Consider the following 18,519-nt stretch of genomic DNA (forward strand, 5'->3'; position numbering starts at 1 on the left):
TTCACCTGTCATACTTCCCCACCACACATGGCGAAATACCTAACACTATGATGCATATTCCACATAAACGAATCAAGTAAGTAGGTGCAGATGCATGGCACAACATCAAAGCTCATGTCTCTTCCCTTTTTTCTTTTGAGCCCAAGCTTATCTCTCTTTGATTTCTTCTGGATATCCTTTATCCTGTGTCACGGTAGCACTCTTAATCTTACTATACACGATATCGATATGTAGTAATTTTGTTATTAATGAGCTAAAGCATGTATCTAGGTCACTCCTAGAGGTAGGTTTCCAAGCTGCAAGGGAGAGAGCAGAATGTGATCGCTTATGAATTCACGCAATTGGCGAAACATCCAACACACTCACGGTGTGGCATACGCAAATTCCTAATGTGTTGAGTAATTGATTTCCTGAGCAATCGATATAACTCTCTCCTTCCTCGAAAAATATAGTAATTTTAGCTTTGTTCCTTCCATTAAATAGCCTTGTGATTATACTATTCATGTTAATCTTTGGTATTTTTTGAATGTCTCTCATATTTTCTACGAGTGGTTCATTATATTTTTTAACTTCTTTCAATTAACAATAGGATTAGAGATCTCGGTAAAATTGAATGACGCTCACGGGTAAAAGGGTAGAGAAAATGCCTTGAGAGATCCAAGTACAAGCGCTGCAACGGACTAGAAAAGGATTTGGTAAAATTGAATGTCATAGCATCACAATCAGATAGACTCAGATGGGATCGTCAAGTGGTAGGAATATCACAATCGAGACTTTTGACAGTTCCATGTGTTTTGAGGCTTTGACCCATTGACCGCCGTCCAAGATGATTGGATAGAGGGCATGATTGGTTGGATTCCGATTGTTGCCGAACCAAAATCATGGCAAGCTAAAATTAGGGCATGCCAATATTGGGGTAAGAAATTGAAGTACTTGCTTGGTTTAGAGCTTGACTGGTTAGTGCTCAAAATTTGCCATACCAAAATCTGGGCAAAAAGAATAGGTCTTGATTGGGATGCCAACCAAATGAGTGCCAAAATTTATTGGCTTGCCCTAGTTTTGGCTGGGCATACTTTGGAAGCTAACCAACCAGGATTTAGTGCCAAAACATGCCAACCAATACTTATTCCTCTTAAGAAGCTTCTAGTGACATGCCATGGAAACAAGGTGTGCCAATTTGTATGACAATGAATCAATTGCTAGCCAAATTTTTTATGCTTTGATTTTGGCTTGCAAATATTGAAGCCAGCCCAGCAGCCTCACAATTACAGGTTTACGTCCGGCAACCGAGAGCGCAGCCGTACGATCTGGATCCGATGGCCAATATCACGGACGATGCGGGCTTCCTCTCCTTCCTGTCTCCCACGACGCCTGCTGTGGATCTCGCGGAGGAGCCGAAGCTTCCGGAACCCAAACCCCTGTTCCTCTAAACCCCCCCGCGCCCGGAGGAGCAACTCGAATCCGCTCACGAGCCGCCGCGCACATACACGAGCGCGACCATGTACCGGGCGGCGACTTCGGCCATTTCCAGGTCCTCCTCGGCGCTGCGGAAGCACCTCGCGCGGGGCGGCGGCGGGGAGCCGCAGCGGCTGTGGGCGCGGGGGTATGCAGCGAAGGAGGTGGCCTTCGGCGTCGGCGCCCGCGCCGCCATGCTGCAGGGCGTCAATGACCTCGCCGACGCCGTCAAAGTGACCATGGGGCCCAAGGTTTGTGCTACCTTGCTTTGCCTCCCAGCAGCCGGGTGTTGGTCGGGGGAGTGATGCAGCGGCGACCGGCGCGGATCCAGGGGAACCGCTGGGCTTTGGCACTCGATTGAGCGGGATGCTTCATGCTCGCTTGTGCTGCAGGGGCGCACCGTGATTATCGAGGGGTCCTATAAAGGTCCTAAAATCACGAAGGATGGGGTCACTGTTGCGAAGAGCGTGGAGTTCGAGGACAGTGCGAAGAATGTTGGGGCGAACCTGGTGAAGCAAGTTGCTGAAGCTACTAACAAGACGGCAGGGGATGGTATGGATCCAGTGCTTGGCGAAATTACTGTGCTTAGCTTTCATCGCCATTAGTGAACTACCTGTTATCTTGAATATAGCATCCATCCCTCTTATCCCTCATCTGATTTTGATGTCGACAATAGTATTAATCTTGATGCTATGTTTTCTCCATAACGTTTGTGCTTTCAGGACAGGGAAATTCTGATGGCACAGATCAATTCATTAAATTGTTTGTTGGATTACTATGTTCAGTACCTGAGGGGCTCACACTAGAATTGCACAGCAGTTGTTTCTTAGTGTTGCTGTCGTTTCCACAACATGACTTATAAATTTTCTTCCTGACTTGCTATTCTTTTTTGCATTTTAGCACCGTTTAATCGCACCAAAATCACTATGCTAACTACTGCTGTATTTTACATACTCCCTAGTTCCAATCAGGTCCAGGTTAAATTGTGGTTGAGGCTTTCCTTAATTCTTGCTCGAGGCTGTTGGTTCTCAAGTTGAGAACATACGTACTTTTTGATGGAGCAAATTGGTAGCTTAAACAGTCTTGAAAGGATCACTAGTAGTTTCTAACATAGGTTTTGTTGGTACCTGTTTTGGGAAGCATAAAACGAGAGGGCCCTACTATTTTTCTACCCTGTCTTGTTGCAATACACATCGCTGCCATGTAATCTGAAGTTTTGAACCAAATCAAGATGATATATCAATCTTATTAAGAATAGGGACTACTTGCCTGAATGAAGTATTGAGTACCACTCATTTGTTTCTTATTTGATTGATGGGGAAACAGGTACCACTTGTGCAACTGTACTTACACAGGCAATTCTTACGGAAGGATGCAAGGCCGTCGCAGCTGGTGTCAATGTTATGGACTTGCGCAACGGTATAAACAAGGCCATAAATTCCATCACTTCTCACCTCAAAAGTAAAGCATGGAAGATTAATTCCCCAGAAGAAATAAACCAGGTGAGATTCTCTGGTCTGCAGAGGTAGCTTTATTTATCTGCTCCCTTCAACTCCATTATGAGCCATTTATTGAAGCTTATTGTGTACCTTTGCTAAGTTGTTACTTGCATCTGCTGTAGTGAGCAATGAGCAATCATCATTTTGATTCTGTACTAGTAGGCTTTCCTGATTTTAATTTGAGCTCTGTTAACCATGCTTAGTTTCATTTTCCGCTTGTAAACCAGGTAGCAACTATTTCTGCCAATGGTGAAAAGGAAATTGGAGATCTGATATCAAAGGCTATGGAAAAAGTTGGAAAGGATGGAGTCATTACTATTGTTGTGAGTACTGAGTGCAGCTTTTTGTAGGCTCTTTCTGTATGCCATTTTACTGTACTGCAACTTACCCTTGGAAATTGGCAGGATGGCAAAACATTGGACAATGAGCTTGAGGCAGTACAGGGAATGAAGCTTTCCAGAGGATACATATCTCCTTACTTTGTGACTGATGAGAAGACTCAGAAATGTGTAAGTCTTCATTTCCTAGTTTAAGCAATTAAACCAGCACAATGATATCTTACGTATTTTTCTTTCAGGGAATCTTTGGTTCCCTTGGCCATCTTTTTTTCCTCTGCTCACCACTTTTTTCTTGGGCCCTGAAGTTGGCAAGGGAACCAAACATGCCCTCAGTTCCTGTTCATGCTTTGATTTTGTGATTGCGATATGTATGCTGGTGGAAACCGTACACTAACAGGAATACAAAGGTTGTAGTTTGTTTGCTCCTTTTGGAGTTTTGGTGCTCAGGAGCTTCTATGTAATCACTAATAGGCTATTACATTTCGTTTGTTAAAAAGTGGGGTATCTGGGATAGCTTTTGTCCTATTAAAGTTTTGGCAAGAGCAGATAAAAACATTGATGAGATGCATATCGATGTTTAGGAAGATTCTGTATGGATGGTCTGAAATTATAATTAATTTCACCTATCTATTTTATACCTATGCAGGAGATGGAGAACCCTCTGATTCTTATCCATGACAAGAAAATCTCAAGCATGAATTCTCTCCTTCCAGTACTAGAAATTTCTATCAAGGTATCTTTGTTCATTTATTTCTCAGCTTTTGGTGATACGCTATGCAGAATTGGTGATACGTTATGTAAAATTGGTGACATCTATGAGTGTTAAACTGGTAATTGGTCTATGCAGAATCGCAGGCCTCTTCTCATTGTGGCTGAGGATGTAGAAGGAGAAGCTCTGTCTATGCTTGTACTGAACAAGCATCGCGCTGGACTCAAGGTGATATTAATTATTTCCTCCGGGCCTGATATATACTGTCCAGAAGTGCTTATATTAGCTACTGGACAATCTGTACCCTTGCACGGAAGCAAGTCCTTTTCTTTATCTTAATTTTTCTTTTTGAATCAAAGAGCACCCTCATGTGTAGTGCTTCTTCCCTTCCACATGTCATTGAACTATGTCAAATGGTAATCGTGGTGAATCTTATTCATGTAAATTCTTAAATTAATTACCAGTGTCAATGTAGGTATGTGCTGTCAAAGCTCCTGGATTTGGTGATAACAGAAGGCACAATCTGGATGATATGGCTGTGATGACTGGAGGAGAGGTTAGCTATTATTGACCAGTAACCAGTAATCTAAAGTTTCTTAACTTGAACTACATTTCTTTGACTCAAATTGACTTTACTTCATCATTTTGATTTCAAGGTTGTTAGTGAGGAACGAGGTCTTGATCTTGGCAAAATCCAACAACAAATGCTTGGAACTGCCAAAAAGGTTTGTCAGCTTTCATAAATTGTGGTGCCTGAGGTCAAGACCGTGACATTCTTCTTCACAGGTTACTGTATCTCTCGATGATACTATCATCCTAGATGGTGGAGGTGACAAAAAGCAGATAGAGGAGAGGTGCCAACAGGTCTCACATTTCGAGTCTCATTGAATCTCAAGACCTGGATAATACTAGAAGGAAATTTTTTCAATTGGAGTTACATTGTTCTGATGTCTTTGCAGCTTAGAGAATCTTTTGAGACAAGCACTGCAATGTTTGACAAAGAAAAGGCCCAAGAGCGTTTATCAAAGTTATCTGGAGGTGTTGCTGTCCTCAAGGTTTGTTGAATTTTCAGAAACTGGTGTGGATGTGTTCCCTTTTCCAGTCATCTTCAGTATGCACTTAAATTGCAGATTGGTGGAGCTAGTGAAGCTGAAGTTGGTGAGAAAAAAGATAGGGTAACAGATGCTCTAAATGCTGCAAAGGCTGCTGTGGAGGAGGGCATTGTGCCAGGTTACAGAACTTTCTCAAGCAATTTGCATCTTATTTTTCCACTTGTTATTTCATAACTTGCTTATTATTCAACCTAACCTTACACTACATTCTTTGCTTCATGTCTCTCCACAGGTGGTGGAGTTGCCCTTCTATATGCTACGAAGGAGCTCGACAAGATTAGCACAGCGAATGAGGATGAAAAGATTGGAGTTCAAATTATCAAGAATGCTTTGAAGGTAACTTCTACTAACTATGTAACTGCATGCACTGGGTTATTATCTCTTGAACCTAAAACGATTCCTGGAATTTCTGCAGGCTCCCTTGATGACCATTGCGGCAAATGCTGGCATTGATGGGGCTATAGTCATCGGGAAGCTAAGTGAACAAGATGACCTTAGTTTGGGCTATGACGCATCAAGAGGTTTGTGCTGTTAACTGTGTTTGAACAATTCATTCTAAATTTGAGTGGCTCCAACAATACCATGTTCTGTTTCATACGTTGCCATAATTTTTCTGGCAGCATAATGATATCCTTAGTAAATCAGTAATTAATTCATGCATTTTGGCAACTGCAGGGGAGTATGTAGACATGATTAAGGCTGGAATCATCGATCCAGTGAAGGTGATTCGCACTGCACTTCAAGATGCTGCAAGGTAACATCTTCAAGATCATTGCCCATGTTCCTTCTTACAGCTAAAACGATCACAACGTTTACGAAGTTGTATTGCTGTTGTGCAGTGTTTCCTTGCTGATGACAACCACAGAAGCGGCTGTTTCTGAGCTCCCAGCAACGAAGGCCAGAATAGCCAGCCGCATGCCGCAAATGGGTGGAATGGATTTTTGAGGACGACTCTTCGTGATGTAAGATTGACATGTTCTTGGCCAAAGACAGCACATGGGATCAAACTTTGTTTCCCTAGCGGATACATCTAGAGTTTATTTCAAAAGAGGTTCAAAGCTGATGCTGAGAAGTGTTTTTTGGTATAGGGCCAATGGTGATGCGACATTGTGACCTGAACTAATTTAGAGCCTTTCATTTTGTAGACTCTAAATGTGTGATATGCAGCTTGGTACTGTTCGAAGGAGGGGAATATTGCTGCACATTTTTCACGTGGGCAGCTGTTTCGTCACATCTTGTTCTCGATCATGTCTCAGCGATTTCTCATGTCGGCCTTATCACTTGTGTCGACCTTAGTTCACAGTGTTTTATTCTCCATAAATAATGTGCCGCATGCTTGACATGGCATCCAAGTTACGAAGAGAAAAAAAAAGAGTTTCATTTCGATGAAACTTACTTTACATGGTTACCAACGCGATGAAATTTTTTCCGTGTATCTATTGAGAGCTAGAGTTTTATTTCATCCTATCTTTTATCCAATTAAAAGTTTCCATAAATATTAAATGCTATGGCTAGTGTTGGAGACAATAGAATGAAATCTTATACTCAATTCGGGCTGAGATTCTTTCATTCATGGTTCATTTATGGTCATTTCAATCGGGCTGGTAGGCAGTTTTGAAAGCAATAAAATGAAACTGGGCACACAGAATAACCTTAACCCGCGTTGCATCATGGAGCCCACGGCAACATCAATCATCTATCGCATTTCACATATCAATGTATGCCAGTCTCACTTGGTGTGCTTAGATTACAACCACAGCCGATTTATTCATCCAGGAGAATCATAGTTACAACATAAGCACAGAACAAGATCTGAACATCATCTCTGGAAGGATTTTCTATAGAGACCAGAGAAGCATCTTCTGATCTTCTGAAAGGATTACAACCAAGCTCGGAAGCTCCTATCCTACGCCGTCTTGGCCTCGTCCGGCGTCTGGATGAAGCGGGGAACTTCTCCGTTCATCACCCTCCATGGTCCCCAGTAGAACTTGGGCGGCATGATCGGCACAGCCTCACCGGGATGATCCTCCCAGTACTTCTCCTGTGAATTGGAAAAAATAGGGAGTCAGCCATATCAAGTTTAAAGAAGTACAGCCTGGTTGCTCGAAATGCTTCGAACAAAATGATTGTTTCAGCACACTACAACGTGACAACCAGAAACTCCGCAGATGCAATGAGCAGACGAGTTCGGGCACTGAATGCGGCAGAACCATGCCAAGGGCAGGGTGATTTCGGGTTAATTTCAAGTAGAGCATAGAGTCGCAATGCGCTCGTCACCACGCTACTCGATTGACCTGGAAATCGAGGCAACCTGGTGCGGTTTCCCGGCCAAGCATTCCAACGAGCACCTGATGGGCGCTGCAGCGCCGGTGGCCGCTAGAAGAGGAGCATGGGCCAAGGGGTGATTGAAGAGCCGAGGTGATGAGGTTGAAACTGACCTTGTATAGCTGCTCGGTGACAGCGGCACCGATGACGCCGGTGTAGAAGGCGGCGACGTAGGTGCCGACGAGCGGCGCGAAGGAGCGCGGCGGGCGGTAGTGCTCCACCATGTCCCACAGCACCGTCTTCTCCCACTTGTGGAACTGCCGGTCCGCGTACCACCGCCAGAACCGGCTCGACATCGCCGCCGCCTCCTTTCCCCTCCCCTCCTCCTCCAGGTGCTCGCTGCAATCTGCGACGCGCGCGGCCTCGCCGCCGGCTCTGAAGTCGGAGACGCGAGGCTTCAAAATGGGCCTGCGCGTTTGGTTGTTGTGGTGGAGGTGGACTGGTGTGGTAACCAGCCCCGCCGTATACGGCCCGTTACGGCCCATTTGTGCAGTCTCCGCGCCGCGAAAACACACAACCGACCGGTTGGTCCAAAGGGGGGGAAAACCGGAATAGCTCGCGGTTTCTTGCGCCACTCCGGCTCCGCCGCCGCCCGCCGCGCGCCGCAGCCGTCGGAGACGAGATGGGAATCAAGGTGAGTGCGGGGTATCCATTCTTCCTCTCCCTTGGATTTCGAGGTTGTTCCCGTTTGGCGGCGCATCAACTGATGGCTCTGCTTCGGTTCGCGCCTTCGATGTGTGTAGGGTTTGACGAAGCTGCTGGCGGATAATGCGCCCAAGGCGATGAAGGAACAGAAGTTCGAGAGCTACTTCGGCCGCAAAATCGCCGTCGACGCAAGCATGAGCATCTACCAGTTCCTGGTGTGTTGGCCCACAGCACTAATACTCATTTCTTTGTCGTCCTGGGCTTAGATGGCACTAGTTTTGCTAGTGTTTGTTTTCTGTCCTGATTGCGTGTTCGTATGTTGTTGATTGCTGCTTTTGCGTATGATACGGGTGTTGCTTGGAATGTTACTCTTTAAATTGGGTTTAGGGTTTTAACATTGTTAAACCTAGTGATAGCTTCTTATTGCCAATTGTGGGTGTTTGGATTATGGGCATTCCTACAACCTCATTTTTTAGATGTGCAAGTGAACTGGCACAATTATCCAAGTGAATGTGCAAAAGAAGAGCACTTACATGGGCACATTGTTCTTAACATCCTTTTTTCCTTAGTTCAACTGGGTTGATTAACTCTGGCTGCCTCCAAGATTGGTTGGTTTGGCTTGTTCAAAATAAAATAAAGATAAAGGTGAATTGCATCGGTGCATGTATTTTTGTGTCTTGGGATGCTACTACCAGTTACCTACTACCATTTAAGTTGGGACATGTTTCTTCTGCTTCCTTGGAACAGATTGTAGTTGGAAGGACAGGTATGGAAACTCTCACAAACGAAGCTGGTGAAGTCACTAGGTACACATAAATATATCCTTTCAAGCATGCTTAATATCTCTAGCTGCACTCAGTATATTTCTAATGCTAGATTTTTTTGAAAAAAATATTATTTGTTTGGCAGTCACTTGCAAGGTATGTTCAACCGGACAATAAGGTTGCTGGAGGCAGGAATCAAGCCAGTGTAAGCATGACTTCCTTTCCTTTATTGCCACTGTAAATCTTTGATAGAAATACGTGTAAACAATATGCTGCCATCTAAATGAATCACTTCATTGTTTGTGCAGTTATGTTTTTGATGGCAAGCCTCCCGATCTGAAGAAACAAGAGCTTGCCAAAAGGCATGATATAGTTCTTTCACCCTTTGATTATTCCTATGTTATTTAGAGGTTCCTTTAATCTGTGCTTCAACTTCTTATATTGTTGCTAGAGTGTACTGTTCTTTTCAGATACTCGAAGAGAGAGGATGCAACCAAAGAACTGACTGAGGCAGTAGAGGTAATTGTCTCGATTAAAGTTTTCTGGAATCATTCTTGTGTCAACTTCTTCTATTCCTGGATCCTAAAGGAAAATGGTCCCTGATGTTTCAGGAAGGAGATAAGGATGCGATCGAAAAATTGAGCAAGAGGACTGTAAAGGTAATTTCTTCGTTTTTTTAGTTCGTAGGTACGGCTTACTTTCATGGGTACTCCACACAGAAGAATTCAAGGTGATTTAGAATATTCTGGAGGCCCCTTAGATTCATTCACAGTAGAAATGTCAAATAATAATATGTAAGATTTATTTTTCTAAGAGTAAGCTATGGCTTCATCTCATTCCCCCACTTTATGAACAGGTCACAAGGCAGCACAATGATGACTGTAAAAAACTACTGAGACTTATGGGGGTTCCTGTTGTAGAGGTGAATTCTGTTTTCTTTTTGGTATCATGGTACTATGATGAGTAGCATGATACATCCTGTTGTTAAGAATTGTTGATTTTTTTTCTGCTATCATAAAGGCTATGATTTATCATGTGTTGTGTCAATTCTAATTTAATTACCTCTACCTTGTCGGTCTAATAGGCACCTTGTGAAGCAGAAGCAGAATGTGCTGCCCTTTGTACAAATGATAAGGTACCTTTGACAAGGACCTGCACCTTCTTGTTTCTATTCCTTCCATTTTTTGCTTAGTGCTATCTATTTTGTAGGTGTACGCTGTTGCTTCAGAAGATATGGACTCCCTTACTTTTGGGGCTCCACGTTTCCTTCGTCATTTGATGGATCCAAGTTCCAAGAAAATACCTGTGATGGAATTTGATGTTGCCAAAGTGTGCATTGTTGTTATAAGCTCAATAATTACCTTTATGTTGCATATATGTCACCAATTCTTATGCTGCAGGTTTTGGAGGAGCTTGAACTCACCATGGACCAATTCATTGATTTGTGCATCCTCTGCGGATGTGACTATTGTGATAGCATCAAAGGTATCCTATTTCAATTCTATAGCATATTATCCACAATTTATCTGCATTTCTAAATGCTTTACCTTGTGGAATCTCTACTTTTCTAACTCTGTATCTTTGCTTGTCCATTAGGTATTGGGGGGCAAACAGCTCTGAAGCTTATTCGTCAACATGGCTCCATAGAAAGCATTTTGGAGAATCTTAATAAAGATAGGTTTGTTCATTCAAAATATTTGGAGATTTACCTTTGATGTTTTTCTTTTTTATTAACCATCACAGCACTGTACTTTTAATTTATTAACCAATGACATTTTTCCTTTTTTATTATTGGCATTCCTTGTGTTGGATGTTTTATTGTTGACATGAAAGAAACAGTTTGCTATTTAATTCTGATTAATCTGTCTGCATGCTTGCTGAAGATATCAAATTCCTGAGGACTGGCCTTACCAAGAAGCACGACGCTTGTTCAAGGAACCTGATGTTACATTAGATATTCCTGAGTTGAAATGGACTGCACCTGATGAGGAGGTACTCCTACTGACCTTGCTTAGCTTTGAACTCTATCCATACATACTGAATGGACCCGTTACTCCTGGCCTCTTTCCAGGGTCTCATAAGCTTCCTGGTAAAAGATAATGGCTTCAACGAAGATCGGGTGACAAAGGTATGCACTTTTCTTTTGGTTTTCACTGTTCTGTTCTCCGATCGTTTTTTTCATCTATGATTTTCTTGTGTTTTGTTTAGGCCATAGAGAAGATCAAATCTGCCAAGAATAAATCATCCCAAGGAAGGTGAGTATCATTGTACATCTTCTATGAAGTGTCTGTGCATGTGCATATTTGCTTGTTGAAGTTGATCTTAGTGTACTAATTGTTGATTTCATGTGACCAGACTTGAGTCCTTTTTCAAGCCAGTTGTCAGCACATCAGCACCACTGAAACGGAAGGTACTTCCAACAAAATCTCACTCCATCCCTCATGCTTATCTATGATTTTTATCCTTCTCTGCAGTCATGAATTTTGAGACATCATGTCAATATATGCAGGCCAGCTAGCAATCTTGTCAAATACAAGCTGTATATTGCTAGTCGTTGCTATAATAAGCTATATAATTGTAGTCAGGATTTTATGTCCTTGTGCAGCCTGTTTTCCCAGTAAAGACTAATAGCAGTGTGTTTCGTGTGATATCATAGGTTACTCATATGACTGTAATATAGGACAATTCTTTCTTTTGCATGTATTACTTTAGCTAATGAATCTCTTTGTATTGCAGGAGACTTCAGAGAAAACAACCAAGGCAGCTGCGAACAAGAAAACAAAGGCAGGTGGAAAGAAGAAATAAGCTTGAATGCTCGATGTGGCATCCTCACTTAGATTATTTAACTCCTATTGTAACTCAAAACTTTGTCCAGTGTTTTCCTATGTTACAAGCTAGGTAAATTAGTTGTGTTTGAAGAGAAATTGGTGTACCAAGAAACAAAACTTATCACGTATGCTCGCCCGTTCATGCTTGTACTTCTCTTTGGAAATCCTATTTATTTTGCTAATGTAAAGGTGGGTTAGTTGTGCTGCACTTTGCCCGGCTATGGCTGGTTTTGAAGGGAATGGGTAGTGGGCTTTGCTTCGAGCGAGGCCTGCCCCATGATCTCGTCCGCCTGGGAGTATCAAGTATGACATGTTCGGGAGCAGGAGTTTTGTGCTTGATGCTAACAGTTCGAATTTTCCTTTTTGTTTTGTTTTTGAGGACAATGTGCACGGTTCGTGTTGATTCGGTCGATCTGTGTTGTTTGTGAACGACAGCCAGTTGGACTCTGTTCGATGCGATCGTCTCCTTCTGTGCCTAGGCAGGAGACCATCACACGTCCGTCCTCCTTTCGTCTCTGCCAACACCGTGCTCCACTGCTACTCGCGCCGGCGCGCACCAGCCGACGCACCAACCAAGGCACCAGTCTGAAATTTCTTGCGATGCTCATTGACTTCGTCCTCAGTGTACGCGATTTTTCTCGCGATTTTTGCGCATCTCTAGCCCTGTGAAATTGCCAATGTTTTTGATCTCGGGGTGGACGGTATCTCATTTACCGTCCACCCCCCCTGCAGAAACTTCTCCATTTTCTTTCTGCCTGCGCACATCGTATCGGAGTCTGAAATCTCTTGTGATGCTAACTGATTTCGTCCTCAGCCTACGCGATTTCTCTCGCGATTTTTGCGCATCTCCAGCCCTATGAAATTGCGATTGTTTTGGATCTCGGGGTGGACGGTGTTTCGTTTACCGTCCACCCCCCGCGGCATTTTCTCCTTTTCCGTTCTCCCGCCACAGATTGCTTCGGACGGCGAAACTTCGCGTGATGCTGACTACCTTCGTTTCCCGATTGCATGAAATTCCTCGTGATTTCTGCGCCTTCTGAGTTCCGTAAAATTGGGATTTTTCTTGGTTGGCGTTCGGTTCGTCGGCCACCCATCAGCAAGCCGGTGGGCATGCCGTCTCGGCGCGGCGTGTTTTGCACTTGGACGCGCTCTAGGACACGGCGTGGCGCGTCGTATTTGGCAAGAACGCGCGCGGAGGCAGGAGGCCCCTAAATCTGCCACCAAAGGACGAGCTATATATGCTCGCGAGGGCGACGCCGTCCAGACCTCGCGCCGCCGCCGGTCACCTGTCCGCCGTGTGTCCGGTGTGTCTCAGGCAATGTCCGTGGAGGTGGAGATGACGTGTGGTCGCCGGGGGGGACGCGCGCGGCAAGCTCGCGCAGCCGCAGGAGGCGCCAGGGGATGGCGCGGACGGGCACGTCACGTGCGTGGCCTGTACATGGTCTTTGCGGGAGGTCCATGGTGACGGTTTTCGCCAAGGAACAGGGCACGGCGGAGTACGTCGCGCTCGGCGTGCACGCGTGCGTGCGCCGCGTTCTCCGCGACCTGCGCTGTGCCACGAGAGATCACAGCGTGCGCCGCGTCCTCAACTACCAGCGCCGGCGGCGAGCGGGGTAATGGCGCCGCGCACCAGGGAACATGCTGGGATGGACGGGGGTAGCCGGTGGAACGGGGGGTGGACGGTATTTCATTTACCGGCCGCCCCAGCGGAAATTTCACGTTTTTCTTTCTCGCTCTCTAGAACGTATCGGAGCCTGAAATTTCGTATGATGACGTGCAACTTCATTTCCCGTGCACACGATTTTTCTCGTGATTTTAGCGCATCCGAGCCGCCGTGAAACCGCGATTTGGGGATCTTGGGGGGTGGTCGGTATCTCATTTGCCGTTCACATGCATTTTTCTGTGGTTTTCGCGCATCCGCTCAGCCATCAAATCGGGATTTTGTTGATCTCTGGGTGGTCGGTTTTACATCTACCGACCACCCCGGGGCATCGCAGGCCGGCAAGGCATGGCGGCCTGCTTGTGCCTGGTGGCCAAGCGGCCGCGGCGCGCGTGTAATACGCGGAGGCGCACTAGGACGCGCTGGCGTCCTTCTACCCTGGCCTGTCTCGGCGGCGCTCGTTCTCGGGCCTCCCGGCGCGTGGTCTCGCCACGCACGGCGCGCACCAAGCCTCAAAGCATTCCATGCCGGCGCGTGCACTGCTCCCTGGAGCTGGAGGCCTGGACTAGATGACGTGCTGGCCTGCTGGGGGCGGGTAATGCTCGGGACGTGCTCACGCCCGGTCGCTGGTGGCGCCAAGCCGTGCGTGCGCAGGCGGTGAAGAGTGGTCACCGCACGAGGTGGCAACTGCAGTACAGGAAACTAGACGGACACAGCATGAATCATGCATGGTCAGAGAAGCTGAAGCCAATGAGCAGACAGAGATCTTTTTTCCCAGCAAGCAAAACAACGCGGATTTTAGAAGCAGAACGCTGGAACGAACAAACGCGCTACCATACAATCTACTGGTAAACCAAAGATTGGGAAAGGCACCCACAGGAGACTGAAAGAGTTAAAACTACGAGCTGCAACCAAATTTTTATGTTACAAATTCGTTTAAAAAAATGAAAATTATTATGTTACAAAAGAAGCGAAAAAGAATCACACAACACGCGAGCCCAATCTTGGGGGAGAAAATGTACACAAGCTACAGAGATAAAGGAACCCAACGATCCGAACTTCCCACCCATTATGCAGTTTCCAAACTCTTCTTTTGCTTCACATTTTACTGCGCTGCATTTGGTCTATTTCAACATTAGCTTCTAAAGGTTTGAACAATGATCCACCTTAATCTACACAGTTCTAGGCTTCTAGCGGAATCTAATACGTACATCACAAACCAGGGCATTTTCTACCAGAAAGGCTATAACTTCTCCCCATGCTACATAACTTTACATGGGATCAACAAATAAAAATCTTCACCAAGCATGTGTGTTTGTTTGTTCAGTACTGCGCCTTTGTCGCACTATTTATCCCAACCATCTTCTCGCATGCCAAACTCCCATTTCTGAGGGAGGGGGCCATATATGGAAGAAAACTTCGACAAGCAATTTGTTCTGATATCATAGTGCTTCTGGGTGTTTCGGCTGATTGCAGCAGAAGAAAGCTTGGATGTGTCAATAGCCCATGCCGGGTGGACATACTCCACGGTCCTGAAGGAGTCTGTGGTCCTGGAGGAGCTTGCATTAGCATACAGAAAATTCATGAGCACGTCCTCACAGTTGAAGTTCTTGTGCACATAGTCCCTCCCTTCACGAGCTTCCTCGCTCCAGTACTTCTTGAATGCAAACTCGCTGTCCATGAAAGCAGCTCCTGTAAGGATCAGATTGTATCCCTTCTTACCCCTAGCATATCTCTCATTCCTGTACTGCAAAGGTTTGCCATCTATCATCCGAGGGTAAAAGCCTACCATCCGCTCAGGGTGTTCTCTCCAGACCTTAAACCCTTTCTCCAAGTCAGTGCAAGTCATCATGATATCATCATCCAGTTCAAAAACAGCTCGCGTCTTTATCAGAGGGTCAACCCTGAATCGGTTGTTAAGAGAATTGATCTCTTCAACTCGTATCCTGACAGGAACAGTAGAATCAAAGGCATCACTGCTTGGAGGATTACCTTTGTTCCAAACAACAACTATCTCCCTTACTGACTCACATCTGGAGTAGTGTTCAACAAATAGCTTCAGGTTCCAGAGACGAGCTTCATATGTCATTGTTACCATTGTGAATTGAGAGTGTTGCCCTTGATATGTGTATGCCTCTTCAGCACCATTGCCGCCGCATAAGAAATGCACAGCAATGCACACATTCACGATACCAATTAGAGCAACTACCCAAAAGAACAGCATATTGGACCAGGTCTTTTCATTGAGTCTTGTTTTGGTAGCAGAGATATATCTGCCAATATTGGTAGAATATCTGCGGACTTTCTGGTTGAAGCGGTTGCCAGGCAAGATGCGAGATAATTCTCCCCTTGTCAGAGCAACCCAGAAGTTTGGAGGAATATAGCAACTGATTGCACCTTTCACAAAACCCACAAAAAAAACAAGAGCAATGGCTAACAAGAAGCCTATGTAACCAAAGAGAGAACGCCGTGTTGAATCGCCTGAAGGGACACGATCACCATCCATTACAGCAATCCATCCACCAGAAGCAAGTTGTTGTGCATCCATGTGATGGTACCTCATGCCATTCCAGGCATTTCTACCTTTCTTTGGCTCTTCAATCCCAAGTTTTACAGGGACCTCTTTGTATTCTTCCTTGGTTAGCTTTTCAACTCTGTATAACTTAACCCTCCTTCCATAGGTACCACTGCAATCCTGACCTGGGCGATACAATGATCCTTCAAATATGAAGAGCCTCCCACCATTTCGAGCTCCCAAACTTTTGTCTGATTTGTAAATAGGGTTTTTCTTGTGCTCAGTCCAAGGACCAAGAGGAGAGTTACTGTACCAAATCTCAAGTTCTGCATTCTTCTCAACACCATACCGTGTAAAATCAGAAGCAAATAACCACCAGTATCCCTCAAATTGGACTAGTGAGGCATCAATAAGTGGCTTATTGACAAGCACCTTCTCCAATGTCCATTCAAGGGGAAACTTAGTAGCACGATAAAGGCGCAGCTCCTTCTTTTTGTTTCCCTCTGGCATCATATAAATCTAAAAGAGAGAAAGTTAGTTTACTTATATCTTCAGAAACGTCCATTAACATGTCAAGTAATAAGTATGACGGTCAAGGATCTACCTCATTCTCATATTTGAACACAAATGGATATGACAGATGCCATGCCTCATCTAAAGCAATGCCTAGAAACTCCCATGTTGCACCTTTATCGAAGCTTCTTGCAACTCCAATATCACCTTGCATCGAGGCTGTTGTTTTTGTTTCAAAGAAAAGAAATAGTGTATCCCCCTACAAGATGCATAGTACAATATCAGACCAAGAATTCCAGAAAACAAGCAAAGGAAGGCATGACATGTTAGTAGCAGTAGCGACTAGGGAGGGAAAGACATATCCCTAGAAAATAGTATCTTAAACACAAGAATGCTACTCACTGGATTGAGTCCTAGCAACAATTAATGCATTTCTAGTTGATAAAATACCATTTGCAAAACTTTCTACTCTGGCTTGGTTGTAGCTGTACATATTCAACCAAAGCATGATGATTTTATCAAGAAGACAATGCCAATGAGGCCTTTGTACAAATCAAGTTCTAGATTAATGGTTTCAAACTTTCAATGTACCTAAGCAAGCATGTCATGGTGTTCATCTCAACAAGATCGATCCTTCCCCCAGCTACAGCACCTTAGGTCGTCATAAGCTAGAATTTGGTTTGAACCATACTTGCTTACCGGCGCATCATAGACTAGTAACAGGTACGAGATGAACTTAAGTACTTAACTTTGCATGCCTCGACTGAAAGTTACACGATGTTTTTCACACAATATTATTAAGGAAATGACAAAAAAAGGGGTACCTAGGTAATCAGCTAAACAGTATGTGCCTGAGCAAGTTGACTTCTCTTTGACTCCTCTATGCATCCCAAAATCAAACTTCAAGCCCTCCAAAATCCCCCTGTATGGGAGCTAAATTCAGGAATTTGGCGACTGCCACCAATTCAGCCAGTCAACCTGAACTTTTCCTATTTCTACTCAACGATTTGTTACCGTAGCTCAGCTAATTTACAAATCATTGCTACATCCACACAGCAGAATTCTTTTTGAATGGAAACTCAGCAGAATTCCACCCCGGGGAAGAGCAGCAGCAGCGCTCACCTCGACGTAGAGGAATGGGTCGGCGACGAAGTTGCTCGGGTACCCCGCCTCCGTCGGGGTCGCGCAGGTCAGCACGGGGTTTGCCACCGGCCACGCCGAGCTGTTCCCATTGCTCCTCCCTTCCTGCCCACCAAAATTACGCACCAGTAAGCACCCCAGGCGCCAACCCAGCACGCGAAAGGCGCTGCCTTAAGCAGAGCGCCGCACGCCACTCACCAGCTCGATGGGCCGTAGCTCGAGGGGGCTGCTGCCGTAGAACATCCCGACCGACCACGACCCCTCGCCGTCGGGGCGGCAGCCGGCGGCGCCGGAGTCGGGGAGGCGGAACGACGAGACCACCACCCAGAAGTACAGACCGCCCACGACCGTCGCCGACGCCGCCACGGCCAGCAGGAACGAGGCGGCCGGCGAACGCGCGACAGCCGCGCGCATGCTTCTACCCGGCGGCCTCATAGCTCCTCCTCGCCGCGCAGCTTGGCCAGCCATGCCCCGCCACCCCGCGACCGTTGCATCGACCGCCCGATCGGATCCCGGGGCTGCGCCCGCGCGGAATCTCCTCTTCGCTCCTCCAGAGCCCCCCGCCGAGCTGGATCACCTCCACTAGCCCAATTAATTAAGCACGGAAATGCGAGGCGGCTGCGGCCGGCAGGGGGATTAGCGGGCAATTAACGCGTGATTATAGTTGGACCGAGGGGGGATTAGCGGGCAGCAGCTTGCAACAAAGCCAGAGCAGCTTCGCTGTCCTAGCGGCGAGCTGCTTAGTGGGGGAGGTTGTGTGTGACGACGAAAGAAAGGGGGCGGACGGCTCGGGGGTGACCTGGATGCGGCGTTCGGATCCTTGGACTTTATAGGTTGGATGGAACGGGGAGAGGTTTTCCAACAGGGACGGCGGAGACGGCATGTTTGACCGGAACCAGCACGGGTTTTGATTTCTTTTTTTTTCCTTCCGGGTTTGGAACATTCTTCTCTGAGAGAAAATCTAAAATCCTTCATTTTTTCAGAACTGGAGATTTTTCTTCGTGACAGGAAAGAAG

General features: G+C 45.7%; 4 protein-coding genes across 4 annotated transcripts; 2 read left to right on the forward strand and 2 right to left on the reverse strand.

The window, feature by feature from the left end:
* The first annotated feature begins 1,379 nt into the window (after positions 1-1,379).
* LOC117848759 (chaperonin CPN60-like 2, mitochondrial) lies at positions 1,380-6,344 on the forward strand. Its single transcript, XM_034730293.2, has 16 exons — positions 1,380-1,706; positions 1,848-2,007; positions 2,782-2,957; positions 3,182-3,277; positions 3,359-3,463; positions 3,939-4,025; positions 4,140-4,229; positions 4,477-4,557; positions 4,658-4,726; positions 4,788-4,865; positions 4,961-5,056; positions 5,132-5,231; positions 5,346-5,449; positions 5,529-5,634; positions 5,789-5,867; positions 5,953-6,344. The coding sequence occupies exons 1-16, from the start codon at positions 1,500-1,502 to the stop codon at positions 6,056-6,058; spliced, it is 1,740 nt and encodes a 579-aa protein (XP_034586184.1). The 5' UTR covers positions 1,380-1,499; the 3' UTR covers positions 6,059-6,344.
* Positions 6,345-6,761: 417 nt separating this feature from the next.
* On the reverse strand, positions 6,762-7,938 carry LOC117848762 (uncharacterized protein At4g29660). The gene is made up of 2 exons (XM_034730295.1): positions 7,552-7,938; positions 6,762-7,154 (listed from the first exon to the last, which is right to left on the reverse strand). The coding sequence occupies exons 1-2, from the start codon at positions 7,921-7,923 to the stop codon at positions 7,020-7,022; spliced, it is 507 nt and encodes a 168-aa protein (XP_034586186.1). The 5' UTR covers positions 7,924-7,938; the 3' UTR covers positions 6,762-7,019.
* On the forward strand, positions 7,925-11,883 carry LOC117848760 (flap endonuclease 1). The gene is made up of 17 exons (XM_034730294.2): positions 7,925-8,072; positions 8,182-8,298; positions 8,831-8,889; positions 8,993-9,052; positions 9,156-9,209; positions 9,318-9,366; positions 9,459-9,506; positions 9,704-9,769; positions 9,932-9,982; positions 10,057-10,176; positions 10,248-10,332; positions 10,444-10,525; positions 10,731-10,839; positions 10,919-10,975; positions 11,056-11,102; positions 11,203-11,257; positions 11,584-11,883. Exons 1-17 carry the CDS (start codon positions 8,061-8,063, stop codon positions 11,650-11,652), a joined length of 1,140 nt encoding a protein of 379 aa, XP_034586185.1. The 5' UTR covers positions 7,925-8,060; the 3' UTR covers positions 11,653-11,883.
* Positions 11,884-14,219: 2,336 nt separating this feature from the next.
* LOC117848385 (glucosamine inositolphosphorylceramide transferase 1) lies at positions 14,220-18,309 on the reverse strand. The gene is made up of 4 exons (XM_034729767.2): positions 17,702-18,309; positions 17,486-17,608; positions 16,455-16,622; positions 14,220-16,369 (listed from the first exon to the last, which is right to left on the reverse strand). The coding sequence occupies exons 1-4, from the start codon at positions 17,969-17,971 to the stop codon at positions 14,681-14,683; spliced, it is 2,250 nt and encodes a 749-aa protein (XP_034585658.1). The 5' UTR covers positions 17,972-18,309; the 3' UTR covers positions 14,220-14,680.
* Positions 18,310-18,519: the final 210 nt, after the last annotated feature.

Source organism: Setaria viridis, chromosome 3, assembly GCF_005286985.2.
Source record: "Setaria viridis chromosome 3, Setaria_viridis_v4.0, whole genome shotgun sequence".
NCBI lineage: Eukaryota > Viridiplantae > Streptophyta > Magnoliopsida > Poales > Poaceae > Setaria > Setaria viridis.